The 21,354-nt window shown below is 35.8% G+C and overlaps 1 protein-coding gene across 3 annotated transcripts in view; it reads left to right on the top strand.

Moving 5' to 3' along the window:
* LOC148307252 (succinyl-CoA:acetate/propanoyl-CoA:succinate CoA transferase) overlaps positions 1-20,416 on the top strand; it is a 42,658-nt gene extending 22,242 nt beyond the window's left edge. Inside the window, exons 4-10 of one of the 3 annotated variants that reach the window (XR_015837889.1) lie at positions 296-386; positions 1,930-2,118; positions 5,212-5,427; positions 7,278-7,397; positions 9,532-9,678; positions 18,004-18,442; positions 18,776-19,742. Coding sequence is in view for 1 of the 3 variants with exons in the window: in XM_088263825.1 (XP_088119951.1) it covers positions 296-386; positions 1,930-2,118; positions 5,212-5,427; positions 7,278-7,397; positions 9,532-9,678; positions 18,004-18,188 (948 nt within the window). In the remaining 2 variants the exon portion in view is untranslated. Of the gene's footprint in view, positions 1-295; positions 387-1,929; positions 2,119-5,211; positions 5,428-7,277; positions 7,398-9,531; positions 9,679-18,003 lie in introns of all 3 variants that reach the window. The other 2 variants (XR_015837888.1, XM_088263825.1) reach the window with 2 other exon arrangements.
* The last annotated feature ends 938 nt before the right edge of the window (positions 20,417-21,354 follow it).

Below are 21,354 nucleotides of genomic sequence, written 5' to 3'. Positions count from 1 at the left end.
CTTGTCGGTCCAGTGCCGCTCTTCCCGGCTCATACATCCATTCACCTCCGTCCGTATCCAGCTTACTCGGTAACTCGGTACGGCGGGGCCGTCTGGAACGTCACCCCTTACAACGGTGGCATAGTTGGGAGATTCCGAAGAAGGCCAGGCGTGTACATTTTTGAGAGTCATCGCACGTAACCCACGCCGGTTACAAGTAGCGTTAACATTGTGCATTGCTTTTATTAAATTCCATAATGCGTCGTTTACGCATCTCGAATTATGTAACGCATTAATATGGTTTATTTTGTTGAAGGTCTCTCCCCCAGATCAACATGGCTACTGCAGCTTGGGAACGTCGGTGGACTGCGTCAGAGCCGGGATGATGAATTCTAAAATCATCATTGGTAAACAATTTTAATAATGGTCTCATAATTTGCTTAAAATGTAACGAGTACATGATTTGTTTAGTAATGTAATGAGTACTTAATTTGTTTAATAATGTAATGAGTACATTTTTTTGTTGATAATGCTATAAGTAAAATAATTTGTTAAGTAATGTAGTGAGAACATAAATACATCCAATATGAACTGCCATAGCTCGGGAACTCACGTTTTGCGTCGCCAAAGCTAAAATTGTATTTTTTTTGTAAAACGGTTAGTTGCTTAAATTTTGCTGTAATTCACATGTCAACACATTGAAAGTCATAATAAAACTGGTCTCATTATTCCAGAAAGTCCTTATTTACAGTAAAAAAATAAATAAATGGTGGGAGTAATTAGTTCTTAGAACTAATTTATACCTGCACTAGTCCTTTCTAAGGGTGGTGACTGACGGGAGCCATTTCGTCGTAACGTAACACGTTACGATGTGAGCATTCGTATAGTCAGTACAGCGAGCCGAGCACTCCATCCATAGTTTCGGATGCTCGCTGATGCTCACTGCGAAGCGATGTTACGACGTTACGTTACGACGAAATGCTCCGGTCAGTCACCACCCTAATAGGTGGAAAGATTTCAGTACTCGCTACAGTAATTTATTCAATAATTTATTTAGTAATGTCATGAGTTCATAATGTGGTGAACGCCCCGCGCGTTTACGACCAAAGCAGTGTGACGTCACCAAGCCCTTATAAGCTAGAGCAAGCAAAGTACGTTCTCTCTTTCGCCACCGAAGCTGCAATGTGACTGTCGCTACATCCTACACCTGTGTCTTGTTGTGACAAAATTTTGTAACATTTTATTAATATTTTTGTGAATATCAGTTTGAAATAAAAAACCTGTAAATTTCAAGTTAAATTGGAAATCAAAATCTTTTGTGCAAAATAAACGCGGATTTTCAAGTATGTTAGATTATTTATTCTTTTTATGATTTCATATAATAATCAATTGCAACCTCTGAGAAGATAGTGGATGTGTGGGCCCGTGATCAGTGCCATCGGGCAAACTGGAAGTGAGTGATCAGGTCTTTAAGAACAGTGTCCGTCGATGGTTGCTTAACATTGGAAGGGACAAGGTAGAAAGTGAATTAATTACAGTCCAGGTGTAATTAGTCCAGGTGTACTTATCACATTGAAAAACCTTAAACTATTAATTATTTTTGTATCTCCTGTATGTAATGTTTATAATCTAATCATTAAAAAAATATATTATTAAAAAATTTAAAAAAATAAAAACATAAATTTTGTATTACCATGTTAATATTCGGCTCAACACAGGCCATGCCTAAAGAGCCGTAATACGTATAATAAATGTGTATATGAAATGAATATGTATATTGAATGTATCTATGTACATATTATGAAAATAAAATAAATAAATAAATAAAATAAATGAACTACGTACCGACACTGGTGACCACCAACGAACGAACATCCTCAAAATCTGGATGAAACAACGTACCCACAATAATTTGGTTAGTAATGAGTCCATAATTTGTTTATTTTCCAGGTCAGGTGAACCCCAACATGCCGCGCACGTTTGGCGACGGCATCATCCACGTGTCCCACCTGGACTACGCGGTGAAGGTGGACCTGCCGCTGCCCGAGCACGGCGGCAAGCCGCCCAGCGACGTGGAGCTGCAGATCGGGAAGGTCATCGGGGAGAACCTGATCGAGGACGGGGCCACCCTGCAAATGGGTAACTTGCAATTCTACCATACCATCAAACAAACCTGCAGAAGAAACACATTTATTTGGCGCCTAAATTGAAATCAACATACCTTGCTCCAAGAAAATATAATAACCTTCCATTTGCTACAGAACTAAAAATATTATTCTTCTTGATGTAGTGTAGGTGGCCTGTTTTCAAGGGGGATTAGCCTCCTGCAATGTCAATTCCCAGCTGTCAATCCATCTCTTTGGTGGTCTGCCCGGGAGTCGTCCACATTGGGGTTGGCCGTGCACTGCAATGTGGGGAGTCTGGGTAGTTCCATTCTCCTCGCATGCGCATACCATTGTCTTCTTCGTTGCCTTCCCCACCTAACGACATCTCCCATCTCGCATATTTCCCTTATCCTGGTGTTCCTTATTCTGTCTTGTAGACTTTTTTTATATAATTTTTTTATTTAATTTTAAAATATTTTTACTTATTTATTCGGGAATTGTACAGCTTTACATTTTCAATTCAAACGTTATCCGCACCCCAATGATGCATAGGGCACTGCATTATAAACACAGTGTTATCTTGATCGTTAACACGAAGGAAAGGTGATCAGCCCTCCGCTACAGGGTAATATTGAATAAATATTAGAGTGAAAAAATACACAAATATATATTTGACCCCCTCTGGGAATCGAACCCGGAACCTCCAGAACGGTAGCAGAGCGTGCTGACCATTATACTACGGAGGCGGACGCTTTACATTTACGGAGGCTTTACATTTAGTAAAAGTATATAATAAAAAATAGTTACATTAATTAAAAAAAAGCCAATTACACAATTCTACTTAATAACAATCAAAAACATCAAGAGATAAAATAAAAAAGAGCGGGAGTGTGTGTGTGTGAGGAAGGGAGTAAAAGGGTAAGAGTATGGTATGATTTTGCAGGAAGGAGAAGGAAAGGACAGGAATTAATGAGAGTGGTTCACCCCCCACCCATAACCTAAGTTGGTTATTGGTGGAGAGTAAACAGAGCATGACAACTTTGTACTAACCTCTTTTTTAACACCTCCTCCGCGATGGTGGGTCTGGTCACACCCACCATCGCGAAAAATTATTGATTACGTAATAGGTAATTTGTTTACGTCGTTTTCCTTCAGTGTAATTGTTCTTCAAACAATAACCTACAAATTGAGATATAAACGAAAATTATCAGACCAGATTCAAATGAGTTATTTAAAAAAAAAAAAGAACAAATAAAAGATCAAAAATCATATTGAGTAAGGTCAGTTGTTCGCTATCAATGTGTTAGTGTGCCATCTGCCGTGATTTCGAAATCCCAAAAACAAAAGCATACATTGTCAATCTTTGGCGATTGTTTCCGTATATGTATTGTTTTTTTTTTACATTTGTTTTTAACTGATTTATTTGTTTACTTGTATGAAAAATACTGCATTTAAAATCACTAAGGATTAAATATCACATTTAAAAAAGTGTAATTATTACATAAGTTGTTAATATTTTCATTAATAGTAGCTATGTTTTTTCCAAAAATATATCAATGTCATTAAATGTCTTGTTGTAAAGGTATACTCTTGCCAGATATGCTCCTTGGAGTCTTCGTTTCGGACACTATTAGCGCTTTTTTGTTACTGCGGTGTCCGCTCTGCATTCAATCCCAAATGTCATGATGGGTCACACACAAGTTTTATATATATCGCTGCCGATCTTCATGTCAGGGTTTTTCCATATATAATTATTCAGGCATCCAAAAATACAATAGAAAAAAATAAAAAAAAATAATTAAGTATTATATTACCTGGAATAAACTTTTCTCCTTTAACATGTTGACTGCCAACTACGAGATAACTCATAAATTGCACTCTTTGCTAGGACGCTAACTAGGAGTTATCTCCTACTGTGTTTACTTGCCATATTCCTGCAGCTACAATGTAATTCCTAGTATAGCGGTACTATATAGGTAGGTGGCGCAATGAAAGAGAACAAAAAATTAATAATGACTTACATGAAAGAAAATTTATTAATAAATGAACAGAAAATATAATTATGAAACATTTATTCAAAATAAAGAAGTAAAATAATATTTTTAACTCCTACCACTCTGTAGGCCAGACATTCTGGCCCATATGATTCTAGTGGGCAGCTCCGTAGGCCACAATGTCTGGCCCGGCGCAGGTGTAACTTTAATCACTGATTTCTCTATCACCCGAGTATATTCTACCAAAAAATATTTCAGATAGATACAGTTAATCTTAATTAACATGGTCATACGAATTGCCAGACAAAGTGTCCCAAAATTAGGGAATCAAAATATTTATTTTAATGGTAGAAAAACGTCGCATTTTTTTGATCAGAGTAGCTGATCAGTTATGAGAAAAAATGGTCAGAGTGGAAAGGGTTAAAGAATTGGCTTTTTAGACCGGAATTTTGAAAATTGGCGTGGCAGTCAACGTGTTAAAACTTCATTATCGCGTAACATATTTGTATGACTTCATACATCAACTAAGTTAATTGCTAGTATGCCCTCCATATGTTTACTTTATTGACAGTTTTTCAATAAACCAAGTACACTGTGCGGTCAAAGGTCTTTAATCACTATCAATGCAGTCCGGTGAACAAATGTAAAATTACTTACACACTTCAGCCTTCTTCTTGTGTCCAGTATTGAACAAACCCCTCCCTCTCGGACTTGCACAGTTCTCTGTTGGACGCGACTCTCTTCCAGTGCAGGCCCGTCACTTTTCTAATGTCATCAAACCATCTTGTCTGGGGCCTACCCACGCTTCTAAGCCTCCAGTCAAGCACCTGCTTCGTCCATCTATCCTCAGACATACGTGCCACATGACCTGCCCAGTTCCACTTTAGTTCTGCGATTCTTTGAGCCACATCTGTTACCTTGGTCTTTTCCCTTATCCAAACATTAGTTTTTCGGTCCCTAAGAGATATGTTTAGCATCCTTCTCTCCATTGCTCTTTGTGTTACCCGGAGTTTATATATGATTAATTTTGTTAGGGTAAATATCTGGAATCTGGAAAGTCACATCATCCCAAATACAGATGGGTGTTCCTTAAATCCCTTATAAGGCACTTACGAGTGTATCTCTCTTTTCAGGTATCGGGAATATTCCGGACGCGGTTCTGGCCTCGCTGAAGAACCACAAAGACCTGGGAGTGCACTCGGAGATGTTCAGCGGCGGGGTCATCGACCTGGTGAACCGGGGCTGCATCACCAACAACAAGAAGACCATCCACCGCGGCCGCATGGTCGGCTCCTTCCTCATCGGCACCAAGGCGCTCTACGACTTCGTGGACAACAACCCTTTCATCGGTAACAATCCTCATGCATCACCACTTACGGTCAATCAAATAAATACATACTTATATTTCAAATATAACTTTGTTTCAAAATCACAAAATTATTTTATTATAACTTATTTAAAATGTCTACCGGTTTCGAAGCTAACCGCTTCTTTATCAAGACTGTTATTAGTATTAATCAGTCTTGAAAAAGAAGCAATTGGCTTCGAAACCTGTAGACATTATAATTAAGTTATAATAAAATATTTAAATTGATTTGAAAAGGAAGTTATATTTTCATTACAAAATGGAAAATCACAAAGTTATTGTTTGAAATATTAATTGTAAATACATACCTCTTTTGGCCAAAAGAACTTTTAACTTATTTATTTATTTATTGATTTGGCGTTTAATTTGTAGAACTCCATTTTAATTTATGTATTAATTTTAAATCAAACACAGATTTTTTGTGTCTACTAAGTTGTATTTTATTAACAAAAACACATAAAAAATTATACTGTAACAATTGTTTCGCCTTGTTAAGGCATTATCAAACGAATGTGAAGATCAAATGGACTACGGTCCTAATGTAGCTATACAATTCTAAGTGATGGTTTTAACACGTGCAGCAATAATTTATGGGAGACAACAGTAGCTAATGGGGGATGTAGGTATGTACCGTTATATTTATTTTCTGGGAAAGGAAGAATTTATTGACATGAGAATTAATATTTTAAAGCTTAATACAATTGTTGGTAATATTATTTTTAAGAATTTATATATGTAGATGTAATTATTAGTTTACCAATCACAAATCACAATTAACACACTTTATGGTAACGTACATAGAATTACAGTATACTTACTTATACATCCAGGATGGATGTAGAAAAAATATTCTGTATAAATGATTTCCCGGTTTATCCGAAAACAAAGAAAAATTTAAAATAGCACTTTACGCAGGTATGTTTACCATCTTGCTTTACTTGTATCTACAAAGTCATGAAAAATAGAAAGTGAATGATATATTTTCATTTAAATTTTTAATGATTACGATTAATACACAAAAGGAAAAGAAAAAAGACATGAAAATATTACGTAAAAAAGCATTATTTATTTTTTAAAAACACATACACAAAACACAATTTTAACCGGATCCACGCGGCTCGCATAACCGTATGTGTTTTAACAAAACATGCCCCATACGCGGCTGACATAAGCGTTTGTGTTTTTACATTGCTCCAAGTTTTGAACCTCAGTTCAACTTAGAGAGATTTTTTCATGATGTGGAACTTTGGATAAAATAATACGTCCATTCTTGGCCTTATGACATCGGTTGAAGTATCTGACTAATAATTTGTAACATCACAAGGATAAATAAAAGAACAGATCCCTGATTTTTCTTGCGGTCGGTAATTAGTCCTCGCCATAATCATGCCCTATATCTGTCTTACTCTCGACGCTACGCATCGCCAGTGGGTAAGAGTGACACACGATGCGTGCTTTGATTTATTTATGTTACGATCTAATTTGTTTATATTACGATATATTTCAAGAATAATGTAACACACGTGTATTATAGACTACCAAAAAGGCACAATGAATCTCATTGAACGTTTTGTTTAGGAAAATAAATCGTTTATTTACTAAATACATGATAAAAGTAATCATTAAAAAAAACGGCGAAAACCGCCGCGCACGGGCGTCTCTTAGGAACAAAGTTAACGCGGTTAAAAGGTTAATAATGATATAAAAAAAATGAATCATTCACAATAGATTTCAAGAAATAGTGATATTTACCGAGTAAAACTTAAATTAAAAATGGATAGATATTACCAGAAAGTGACTGCCGAATCAATCAATGATATATTTTCATTACAGAAATGTTAGAGGTTAACTACGTCAACAACGTTGGAATAATTTCCAAGAATCCTCGCATGACCGCCATCAACTCCTGCATCGAGGTAGACCTCACGGGACAAGTCAGCTCCGATTCTATCGGTAAGTTTATTATCGTACCATTCCGTCTCCCGAGGATTTGTTTGCCAGTGTGAGACTGGATCTATGGGTAATACACACATTCCGTCAGCGTATTAGTATGTACTTGTGTGTTGATTGGAGAATCCTATAAGGATACCCTGAAATTCGCAGATCTGGAAAGAACTTCGCTGCGCATAAATAAGCTTCCAAAACTGTTGGAACACTACTTGAAATATTTACAATGCCGATTACAGCAGAAGAGGTCGATATTGATGAAGAGGAGCCGATGCCTGTACCTTCATTTTCAGAAGCATGCACTCTCTTTGAACGATTGAAAACCTTCTACTACGCACATTCAATAACTGATTTTGAAAAAATATCATGCAAAGCTGAAAATAAACTGTTGACATACGGAATTAAAACATTTAAAAAATAAAATAAAAAACAATTGTGAACGACAGACTATTTACAATGCAATAAACTAATCTTTTTTGGGTCCGTTGAGCTTTGTATATTTAAAAAGAAATAAATATAAATTTACTTAGAATTTTAACCTGCTAATGGTTATGCGTTATTTTGTCCGCCTCCGCAGTGTAATGGTCAGCACGCTCGGCTACCGTTCTGGAGGTCCCGGGTTCGATTTCCAAGGGGGGTAAAATAAATATTAGTGTTTTTTTCACTGTCATACTTATTCAATATTACCCTGGACTGGTACCTGAAGCGGAGGGCTGATCACCTTTCCTTCATGTGTAAACGATCAAGATAACACTGCGTTTATATGACGCAGTACCCTATGCACCGTTGGGGTGCGGATAAGGGTTTATAATAATGGTTATGCTGATTGGGAAGACGGTATTTTTACTCGATCGTATGGAGTTACAATACACAAGGGTTGTATATTGACCTCTTACTCCCGCATTCATAGTTTATTTCAATGGGTCCCGTTTAAAACGATAGATACCGGTTTCACTGTATATAATAATTTTATGTAATAATTAATGTGTTTCAGTCTTTGCATATCATTTAAATGTTTTCCTACAAATGTTTTTCTTAAAAATCTTGTTTGGTTTTCCAGGGTTCTACTGTAAATGCATTCCTCATGTGGAATCTAGTCTTCCTATGTTATGTACATTGTCAATGACAAAAAGACTTAATAAATATTTACATTCCATTTATTTACCAATTTATTATTATTATATGTATACAATACTTTGTATTCTGTTTATTTACCGTAGAACGCTACTTGAACTTTAATGTGTTACTTGAGCCCAGTACAAAAAAGAGATTTAAATCTGTATTTGGTCTACAATAATGAACGTATCGTGACAATAAGTGTCACCTGTCAGGGAAACAATGAATCATGTCGATACATTCATTATTGTAGACCAAATACAGATCTAAATATTTTTTTTGTACTGGGCTCAAGTAGCACATCAAAGTTCAAGTAGCCCCATTTTACGGTACTGTGTTTATTATTATCACCCCAACTACACTTAACTATATTAATTAACTATCCTAACCATATAATTTATATTATTTTTTGACATCTCATCAAAGATGAAGAAGAATATGGAAGTCTGGGCATTTACGGGGCTGACGACCGTCATAGGCTGGTTTAAGTGATCACTTTACACACGTGTAACATTCACCAATTCTACCCATTATTGACAACCACACTACTCAAATTCTTGGAAGTTCTGTATATATGAACCAATTTAGAAACCTTGTTCTTGAATCACTAGAACTTCACTAGAGACATCTATTGGTGAGATGTAAAGAAGCTTTTTATTAAGCAGAAACTCTTATATTAGTATGTGAGGTCCAAATCCTGGATTATAATCACACACATGAGAAACGACAGAAAATACCATTTTCATTTTTATTATTTAAGCTTATAATTTGACCAGACAATTTATTTACAACATTTTGAGTGTGTCCAAATACTTGTTCACAAAATCTGGATTATTTCCAATTACAGGAGTTATTTGTAATTGGAGATAATCCAGATTTTGTGAACAAGTATTTGGACACACTCAAAATGTTTTAAATATAATTTATACTGTTTATTTAAACTATGTTATATATTTTGTACTAATTGACTACAGCCATCAAAAAAATAAAAAGTCTTTAATTTTGGTTAAATGTGTCTTTTCAGGTACCCGTATGTACTCCGGATTCGGTGGTCAGGTGGACTTCATCCGAGGAGCTGCAGAAGGGTTCGACGGGCTCGGGAAACCCATCATTGCCCTGCCGTCCTCCACCTCTCGCGGGGAGTCCAAGATCGTGCCGATGCTAAAAGCAGGCAAGTCCATTTTGGCTTCTTGAATGTTTGAATCATGTGACTGCTACGAGCCGTCAGGGCAAGGCGCATTCTGTGATGGCAAATATTTGATTTTTTTTTCAAGTAGATAGTTTTTTGGCACCGTAAAAAGTTTTTTATAAAAGTCTGCTTCTGTAGTGGTCAGCACGCTCTGCTAATGTACTGGAGGTACCGGGTTCGCAGCGCTGCGCCGTGTAGAATGTGGCATCTTTGACTCACATATGGCGGCGAGTTACGGGCTACGATATATTATACCAATACAAATATGAAATGGGGTCTTTTTGGTACCCCGCTTATCCCGTGTAATTTTTGGATGAGTAGTGTGGGTTAGATGATCACTAAGTTAATGAAATAATGCATTATAATAATATTTTCCAGTTTATAAGATTTTTTTTACTAAAAGAATTTTTAACATCTTAACTGGTTAGCTGCCACGAGCGCATTTCTCTCGAGTTCTCCAATTCCGTGCTTGCCAGGCCGGCCATACAAAATAAGCGCCTAAATGCGCTCTCGTTTGAGCTTGTCACAAGTCAATATCAAAACCAACTGTAACATTTTTAATTAGAATATATAGAAATATTTATTAGGAAGATCAAGAAATACTAAAATATTACAATTTACCAATATTATCAAAGTTACAGTCATCTTTCTAAAACCTTTCACATTTTTGTTGAAAAAAATCTCGGCCTGCTGATACGAAAGGGTTAAAACTGATGTTAGATACACAAAGGTTTTCCATCTAGGGTTTCGTTTTCAATAAACATACAACAATTTCATTAATTGATTCGGCAGTCACTTTGTGGTAAAATCTATCCATTTTTAATTAATGTTTTACTTAGTAAATACCACTATTTCTTAAAATCTACTGTGACACGTGTTTCGATGCATTCCGCATCATTTTCAAACACCGTATGTGAAGCTAATTCTAAATTTTAGAGTTGGGTCCTTGGGACGTCGAAGGTTTAGGAGGGGGTAGTAGCTGTTTCTTATTTTTATTTATTAATTAAATTTTTATTTTTATTTTTATTTCTTATCAGAGGGAACATAGACAAAAGGGGGGAGGCTTTGGTCATTGTCATATTGTTAATTATGGGTTTATTGTTATTTATATTCTTATGAATTTCTATTGTTTCAAAATGCTGCAGTTTATGGCTTTTCGTATTGATTATTTTTAGGATTTCTACGTTATTGTGGTTAAATTTGTGATCATTATCTATTAAATGGTTAGTGAATTCCGAAAAATTATTATTTCTTAAACATAATTCATGTTCCCTGATTCTTGTTTTGAATTTTCGGGAAGTCATACCAATATACGAACTTCCACAGTCGCAGTTTAATTTATATATGCCACTATTGTCCAATATATTTTCAGGATTATTTTGTGTTTTAAAGATTTTAGTTAAATTATTTTTTGTGTAAAATGCTGGTTTTATATTATTTGGGAATTTTTTGGTAATTTTATGTGATGTTTTATTTATGTAAATGATTCTTTTCCAGTTGGTTTTTACTTTTTCACTATACGTATCGGCTGAGTAGAGAAATGTTTTTGTTAAATTCTTTTTATTTTTACGGGCCAATATCGCGTCTATTATATTTGGGTTATAACCGTTATTGTAAGCAATTTGTTTAATTGTATTTATTTCTCTTTTTTTTTTTTTTGTTTATTTTTGGCAAAGCACCCAATTTTGGGTGATACCTGCCATACTAGTGATTTTATATACTTAAATAATTTTTTTTTTTTTTTTATTGATTTTTTTTGGGGTCACACGCTTTTGCTATACTTTTTTAAATGTTTAATAATCGCACCGTTAACATTTTTCGAGTTCATTGACAATAGGTGTTGGACATTCAGCGGGAAGGACAAACCCTCAGACCGAATGTCCTGAATGAACTCGAGGTTAGGGAGTAAGGGGCAGTTGAAAAATACGTGGTCAGCAGTCTCATCCTCCTGTCCACACGCGCACAACGAACAAGTTAGAATATTAATCCTTTTGAGGTGGGATGCAAGTACTGTGTGTCCGATCCTCAGCCTACACAGAAGGGACACATTCAGCTTGGGAATCCTAACTTTGCGGAACCAAGGGGATTTGGGTATCACGGGTTGGATTGACTTGTAATAGGATCCAGTGGATGTTATGGAGAACATTTCATTCCATTCCTCGCTTGCACCAGCTTTGAGCCCACTAAGGTAGTCAGGAATGGGAAGGGTGAATAGACTGGGAACCACGCCACAGTCCCGGGCTTCCTTGGCCATGGAGTCCACCCTCTCATTACCTGTAATTCCTATATGAGATGGAATCCAAACTATCGAGACAATTTTATTTTCAACATTAACCATATATAACATTCTTTTTATATCACAAAGAATATGATTATTCTTAAGGACAGAGTGATTATTATTTGAAGATAAAAGGTTCACAACGCTGAGAGAATCAGTAAAAATTACTGTCGGTGACAAGGATTGTTTAATAATTATTCTCAGAGCCTCTCTAAGGGCCACACATTCCGCTGTAAATATGGATGCTTCACGAGGTAATTGGAATTGCTCTTCTATATTAAGGGAAGGAATATATAATGCAGCACCACACGCTCCTACGGCACTTTTTGAGCCATCAGTATATACTGCAACGTGGTTAGGCCAAAGTTCTTCCAACTTTTGTATGAATAATCGTTTAACATAAGAGGCATTAAGAACCAACGAGGTCTTATCTATTCCAATAGAAAGAAATACATCAGGTTTATAAATAGCAGCTTCATATGAAATGTTATATAACGGAAGAGTGGCTTCAAGAGGACATGACATGGTGTTTACAATGTGATGCCAGGATCTACAGAGAATAGGAGGACTGTCAGTATTTTTGTTTGAGGTTGATTGAAAAAAAGCATGAAGAAGTTGAAGCCTCGGAAAAATTGGATGATTACTATCGTTAGTCCTATTGAGGATGAATTTGTTGGATAATAGTTTTTTCCTCAAAGAGTACGGCATATCAACACACTCCGCTTGTAAGGCAATCACAGGAGATGATTTCATTGCTCCCAAAATTAATCTGAGGCATTTATATTGTATCCTATCTAATTTAGATTGCAGATACTTTGGAAGAGGGTCCATTATAAAGCACGCATAATCAATATGACTTCGGACAAGAGCGCAGTAAAGCATGTTCATTGTAGTCGGGTGGGCACCCCACCACACTCTTGAAACTGCCCGTAGGATGTTAATATTCTTTTCACACTTAGCCACAATGTTTTCAATGTGTTTGTTCCATGACAGCTTATTATTCAATGTGACGCCCAAAAATTTTACATTGTCCTTCACAGGAATCCGAATTTTCCTCAATTTTATATTTAACTCGGGGATGTTACGCTTTCTAGAAAATACTACTATTTGGCTTTTGGACGGAGCCAATTCCAAATTACTTTCCTCGAACCATGCCCCGACGGGTTCCAGTGCCCTATTCAATACACTCGAAGCGCGAGGTGTGGATTTGTCTGATGTATACAGCACGAAGTCATCCGCATACTGCAAAATGGAGATTTCAGGGGGAATATGTGTTTGAAGATCCTGAGTGTAGATGTTAAATAACAGTGGACTCAATACCGATCCCTGTGGCAGACCTTTGTACACCGTTCTAATCACGGATCCTTTTGGAGTATCTATGGCAATATCTCTATTGCACATCATATTAAATATCAGGCAGCCAACACCACTGGAGATCCCGAGGGCATTCATTCTTTCCAGCAGTAATGGGAGAAGGACATTATCATAAGCACTACTTGCGTCCAAGAAGCAGGCGATTAAGTCGGTTTTACAGGACCGTGAAACATGGATATCAGTAACTAGTACACTTAGGTTGTCGATGCAGGATTTATTTTTTCGAAAACCAAATTGCCAGTGCGGTAGGAGGTTATTTCTCTCTACAAACCACTCGAGCCTAGTCTTTACCATGCGTTCCAGAATTTTGAGAAAACAACATGAGAGGGCAATTGGCCTGTATGAAGTTCCAAGGGATATATCCTTACCAGGTTTGGGGATCGGGACTATGATTTGTCTTTTCCAGGAGTCTGGGATTGTGCAAGATTTTAAAATGAGATTATACATTTTTAGGATTAGGATCATAAATGGTTTAGGAAAGTGTTTGAAAAAGGAATAGGGAATCATGTCATGGCCCGGAGAAGAATCTCCAGAAGATTGGATTGCCATCGATAATTCATCGAGTGAAAACGGAGATGTTAGGTAGTCAGCGCCTGGAAGGATTGGGGGTTCTCTAGGGAGTTCGGAAATACTGGGAACGTAAGATGGAGCAAGTTTCCCAACAAAATCCTCTATCCAGGATGTACATTTGGAAGTGTTCACCTTCGGAGAGTATGATCCTCTGAATCTTCTTATTGAATCCCAGACATCCCCGAGCGGGGTTTCGGGAGACAAAGAGTTACAGAGATTTTGCCAACCCTGTCTTTTTTTTTTTCTAAGAAATTTTTTAGTTAGGGCCTGTACGTGTCTAACCTCCAAAAAGTTGTCAGAAGTTATATTTCTTTTATACTTTCTTATACTGGATGCTCTATTTTTAACCATTTCCGTGCATTCCTTATCCCACCAAGGAGGGGAGTACTTGTGCAAAACCTTTTTAGATATGGGGATAGCAACGTTGGCCACCTCGATTATCAACTCGTGGATTTTGTTAGCTATTGTGTTGGGGTTGTTATTGTCACCATCGATCGACAGGGACTTGGACTTAGCATTCAATGAATCTTCAAAGATTTTCCAGTCAGCCCTACCGATCAAATAGTTAGATCTCTTGGGTTTATGATGACTGTGATTTGAGGAATTAATCATTTTGATGATGATAGGGAAATGATCACTGGAGAAAGGGTCACTCAATAGATTCCAAGAGGACAAGCTTGCCAGGTTGCAGGAACAGATTGAGATGTCCAAGGCGTTTTGGCTATGATTAGCCGGAGCAATACGCGTTGGATCACCATTGTTCAATATACATAAGTTTGATTCCTCCATGAAATCAACGATGGCCCTTCCTGCAGTGTCGGACGACGTACAGCCCCAGGACGTAGAATGAGCATTAAGGTCTCCCAAAATGTAGAAATTTGGGGAGAGACAACTCACGATAGATCTCCAGTATGATTGCTTAAATACGTTTCTGGGAGCTGAGTAAACGGAAACAATTGATAAATCTAGAATTTTTATGGCTAATATTTGCATTCTGGGATGTGATGGAAGTGGAATCAAATCGAAAATTAAATTATTTTTTATTAAGATAGCTACACCGCCCCTTCCGTCAAGGCGGTCGTCTCTGACACAAGAATAGCCAGGGAATGAGATAACTGAACCCGGAGAGAACCAGGTTTCAGATAGGGTCGCAATATCAATTTTGTGAGAGCGGATTAAAAGATTGATGTCATCTCTGTTGGATACTGCGCTACGACAGTTCCATTGGAGAATCGAAAGAGAATTAATTGAAGTGATTTGGGCCATTTTGTATGAAAGCTTGAAGGACAGGAATAATAATAGCAACGTTGGACGGTAAGGATTTTTGGGAGAGTAAGAGATCAAGTAATATGGTTAGAATGGATTTAGAGAAAGATTCATTAGAGAAGGCGAGACTCTGTGATAAACTTTCAGCAGAGTTTGAGTTGATGGCTGGAGAAGAGCTTTGATTGATAGCACATCCATCGGGTGATTGGTAATTTACCGAGCCATTGGGATGGATGAGAAGGGAGTTATGGTTGGATCGGTCGTAGCCGGGAATAAGAGGAGCTCTGGGAGTTTTGTATGTAAATTTGGCACGATTTTTTTGGGGAGCGGTAATTGTGGCGGGTAATGAATTGAGTGTAGCTTCACCATCTAAAGAGGATTTTGAAATGTTTTGAGAAGGATGTTTATTTGAGGATTTTAAGCTATCCGCATAGGATTTCCCCTTACTAAACGTCTGTTTAGAAGCTTCAAAATAGGAAATATTTAATTCTGACATATTTTTCTTAATCAAATTTTGGCGTATAAACTCTGGGCAATTACGATTGGTAGAAAAATGGTTGCCAGAACAGTGTATACAGCTGGCGTTTTCTAAGGAAGCGGAACATGACTCTCCTAGGTGGTTGGATCCACATTTGTAGCACCGAGGCTGGGAACGGCATACTGGTTTCGAATGACCAAATCTACAGCATTGAAAACATTGCATTGTGGGAAACATATAAAATTCCACCTCTACAGCGGAGTAAAAAAAGAAAATTTTTTTAGGGAGAATTTGTCCTTGAAACGTAAGCACGACTGTTTGGGTCGGTACCCATGTATGATTAGAAGAGTCTGGAGATGTTACTTTCCGAGAGAGACGGCGAGATTTGATAATTCTACCGCAATTATCTGGGAGGGTCACATTCTCCAGAATGTCCTCATGGGACCATTCTGTCGGAATGCCCCTAACCAAACCCATGCGTGACACCATATGATATGGGATGTATGCCTTGTAATTATTTTGATTGAGAATACCTTGTTTCTCTGCAAAACTATTTGCAGCCTCGAATGAATTAAGTTCTATGGCAATCCTATTGCGGCCAATAGCCCGTATACCACCTCGAGGTATGATTTCCTGTATTTTATTATTAAAAAGGAGTTTTCCTACCTCTAAGCTATTGATGGAGGAATTTTCTGCAATTTTTTGAATATAAACAATAAAAGGACCGACATCCTTTTCTGTATACAAATTTTTCATTGTTTCATCTCTCGAATGAGTGTTCATACTTACCTGCTTTGACGGTGGAGGACCTTCTTCAAAAGAATCTGCCTTAAGGTTTCGCTTATACCTCACCGTTGGGTGAATAATGGGCGAACCCACATTGGAGTAATCTTCAAATCTAGGATCTGGGGGATCTGGAGGTTTTTCACCTGCCTCCATATTTAATAAGTTTTAAAGTAAAAGACTTTAAATATAAAGAACAAAAAAAATATATAAAAAAATTATAAAAAAAAAAAAAAAATATTATTGTTGCAAAAAAATGATTTATAACTTGAAATGTTTAAAAGGACTCTAGTTTTATAAATAAAGGGCACAGAAAACGATAGTTTTAATGCAAAACTATATAATTAATAAACTACGATAACATTTGGTTCACAAAACTTCGATTATATTATTTTTAAACACAAAAAACTAGGAGCACTATAACTAAGCAGTTGTATGTTTGACAGTTCGTCGTGTTTTTAGTTTTTTGTTATTTCTCTTTTGAACTTATTATCATTTAATGGGAATTGTAGTGCTCTATGGATCATGGAGTTAAAGCTAGCTAGTTTATGATTAAGCGGATGGGCTGAACAAGAGGGAATTACAGTATCTGTATGTGTGGGCTTACGATATACATCAAAAGTAATTTTTTTATCTATAATTTCTAAACTGAGGTCTAAGAAATTGATTTGTTTACCTCCGTTATTTTCTAATGTAAATTGTATTTTATCGTTAAATATATTGATAAAATTTAGAAAGGAATCCAATTGTCTTGTCGTTCCTTCCCAAATTACCAATATATCGTCAACATACCTGAACCAGTTTTTTACAAATTTGAGTAGGGGATGCTTAGACTTAAAGATTTCATTCTCTAAGTTATTTATGAAAATGTCCGCAAGAATTGGGGACAAAGGAGATCCCATGGGTAAGCCGTTAGATTGGACATATATTTTATTTTCAGAATCAGAATTATTTTAGTTTCAATAATATTCACATACGGTGTTTGAAAATGATGCGGAATGCATCGAAACACGTGTCACAGTAGATTTTAAGAAATAGTGGTATTTACTAAGTAAAACATTAATTAAAAATAAACATACAACATTTTATATACTAAATATCAAAGACTGATTTCTTGAATCTACTAAATTGTATTTTATTATTTAGTTTAAAAATGCCATAACAAGGCAAAACAATTACAATAAATTTTATTTTTATGTGTTTTTAATGATAAAATACAATATAGAAGACTAAAAATTGGTGTTGATATTTAATATATGAATTAAAATGGAGTTCTACAAATTAAACGCCAAATCTATTAAAAAAATATTTTATGTATAATGGTTTTATGATGCAGTATTCTCTAGTTGTTTAGAAAAAAAAAATTTGGATGATCAGTACGGAAAAAGTTGGTTGGTTGGAAGATATTGCTTTTTAGCTACAAGCTTGCCTATATACTTATTTATTTTCTGTACATGATGTTTAAATAAATAAATAAAGAAGGTAACATTGCATTGATGAACTGTTGTATGCAGATAAGGGTCAGTTAGTTTAATTTGGTGAATGTGATCTGTTGCAGGCGCGGGTGTTGTGACGACGCGCGCTCACGTGCACTACGTGGCCACAGAGTACGGCATCGCGCAGCTGTTTGGGCGCTCCCTGCGCCAGCGCGCGCACGCGCTCATCAATATCGCGCACCCCGACCACCGCGCCGCCCTCGAGAAGGCCGCCTTCGAGCGCCTCAAGGTCATGCCCTCGCCCTAGGCCGGCCGGGCCGCGTGTCCGCCGTCGCAGCAACATCAACAGGCTCTAGGAATCTGCGCTGGCGCTTAGTGCCCCGGGATTTGCACGGAAGTTTAGTTTATAGTTGGAGCTGGCCGATTATTCTCAATCACTGCGGGTACAATTATATGATATTTATTGTAACTGCAGACAGTTTGTAGAATTCCATTTTAAATTTTTGGGTAATATATCCAAAATTAAACAAGGTTATTGGATTGAATTCTAGTTTTATTTACATATACATATATGATAATATGTGACGCGTTTCGTCTTATTAAGACATTATCAAACACTGACTAAATTTACATGTCCTTGAGTGTGTCCAAATACTTGTTCACAAAATCTGGAGTATCTCCAATTACAGGAGTTATTTTCATATTATTTTTTTACATCTCATCAAAGAATATACTAACAATAATTGCTATTATTAGATCAAGGGGTACATATAATGGTGGGTATTTCAGTGGGTAATGTGGATTTCTATGACAGCTAAGGTAAGTAATGTAGTTAAATATCAATTCAAATCAAACTCAAGTTTGATAATGTCTTAATAAGACGAAACGCGTCACATATTATCTTATATATGTAAATAAAAGTAGAATTCAATACAATAACCTTTGTTAATTTTGAATATACTACCCAAAAACAATTGTGTGACAGGAGACCAGAAGATTAAATACACGCACACATCTTCTCTGTCGTACCGTTACATCGACGGAATACTTTTTAAATTAAAAAAACAAATTAATTATTATATTGTGGGTATACTGGCAAAAAACGTTAACTCTAAAACCCTGTTGGAATAATCCCTGTTATTTGAAGCTTTTAGCCTGAAATACCTTCTATTAAACTTAAAGGTAAATTCACTTTTAAAACCGTGTATTTTGCAGTTTATAGAATGTTGAAAACTTTATAATATGCATCATTAAGTCAAAATTGCATATTTTCGAGTTAACTTTTTTGCCAATATACCCACGATATAATGGTTAAATATTATTTTGTAGGTACATATTTTGTATATTCATATGTATACCATTGTTTTTTTTTGTTCTGTTCTGTTTAAGTTCTGTTTGATACCAGTAATACTGCGGGGCATATTTTATAGCTTTTAGATATATTTATCAATAGCTTTTTATTACATTAAGATAAAAGCAATAGTAAATGTAATATCTCCATTTCCGTAGAGTGTTAAAATTGCCAAAAACAAAAACGGACGCCAATAAAAAATGGAGTGTGATAAAATTAAAATATTGGTCATTTTTTTTATACCAACATCATAATGTTATTAGGGGTAATGCTGTTTTATAATGTTAAGTGTTTTAGCAGCTTATAATATGACTTTCGACTACCAACCGACAAACATGGAAAAGGCACGCAGTGGTGCCACCTCGGAGATAATATCTACCACATTCTGGGCGCAAAGGAATGTGAATTTCTTTTATTAATTGATTTTTAAGTGCTGTGAAGATTTTGCATCAATACATTTTGGCAAAATTGTCTTCTCAAAATACCTAATACATATTACTTATAAGAAAAGTCTTTCTTTCAAATGTAAACATATTTTTCCGTGCAAATCCCGGTCAGTAGGTTATATTAGAACACCTAAATCAGTAGAAGAGTGTTAGCCTCTGCATTTTGATCTCCTTAGATTCAAGTTGCGGGATTTAATTCCATTAATATGGCTTGTGCGTTGGACACGGCTCCTGTGTCCATACAAACGTTGTTGTCAAGTGTTGGACATGACTCCCGTGTCCATACAAACATTGCTACTATACGTTAGACACAGGAGCTGTGCTCCTGTCATATAACCATATATTAGATTGAAAAAGTAACGATGTTGCTTCAAAAGTTAATAATAATTGTTACTGTGACGTTTTTGATATACAGTATTGTATACGCAGTGAATTTGTTAATTGAAATATTCAAATCGTGGTTTGTTACAATTTATCATTCATCCATACAGAAATCAAAATATCCAGTTAAAATGACTAAATAAACTAAAATATATACGTGGATTATATGATGTTAGATGAAAACTCCCTACAATGTTAAAAATTGAGAATTTGAGTTTGCCAATTCAGAAAATATTTGTTCCTTTAACAAGACTCTAAGGAGATGATAGTGTGTGTACTTTATTTAGGTGGATTAGAAGCCATTTATAGCGCTGCATCAAGAATGTTATAAGAAATTAAACCATTTTTGGAAAAAAATGTTAAAACATCCTGTTGGGAGGTGTCATTTGAATTGCTACTGGTAATGTATATAACATACTTACATTCTCCTTTTCAGTTTTTTTTCTCGATTTTTAACATACATACGTTTCTTTCCATAGTTTTAAAAATAAATTAACTTTATTGTTTAACCTTGCAATAAATTATTATAGAAAATAAATCTAAAATTATATTTATTATGGTATTTTTTTTTTTACAATATTAAATGATTTTTCATTCAAGCAGTGATTTGGGGTATGTAACCCTAGTGCCCTATTCTTCTTACCATCCATTTCCTTTCCCAAATTGAAATTATTTCCTTCACTTGTGTCATCTGAGACTGTGGAACGATGGCAAATCACCTTGCTTTGATATAATTCATGAACCATATAGAAGTCTAGCGAACCAATCTGATGTGGTTCCCTATGCGCCAAGTGGTAATTTACTGAATACGAATATATGACGCAAAGTAAACAGTGCTGTACCTGTATTGCTACTCTAGTCTCTAATGACTTTAGATAGATTGGTACACGGAGGGTATGTTGAATATTAGGGGCATAGGGCGCCGTGTACAATATCACTACTGTAATGCAAAGTACTATGTATGAACTGTATTACAAATTTCTAGGCTAATCTGAACTTTTCCGAATCCAAAAAACCACAGACCCAATTAGTTAGGATTTCTGGAGTTCCACTGCATATCAATATCATTTTATTATTGACCAATAACAAATTTAATACATAGCTCACTCCTTTCAAAAACGTCATATATCAAAAAACTTGATTTTTCAGGAGATCGTTTTTAAAGTTTAAAAATATAATAAAATGTATTCAAAATAAATATCAAGCCACTTATTGAACTTTTTACTGTGCAACAGATCTTTTTAGCTAAAACCTGTATGTTTTTTCTCCATTTGAAAAATATTTAGTAAATTTAA

This window comes from Brachycentrus maculatus, unplaced genomic scaffold, assembly GCF_059751285.1.
Source record: "Brachycentrus maculatus isolate JH-2025_06_01 unplaced genomic scaffold, ASM5975128v1 h1tg000203l, whole genome shotgun sequence".
In the NCBI taxonomy this organism is placed as follows: Eukaryota; Metazoa; Arthropoda; class Insecta; order Trichoptera; family Brachycentridae; genus Brachycentrus; species Brachycentrus maculatus.
Note: the sequence above shows the minus strand (reverse complement) of the source record. Positions and strands in the feature narration are given on the sequence as shown.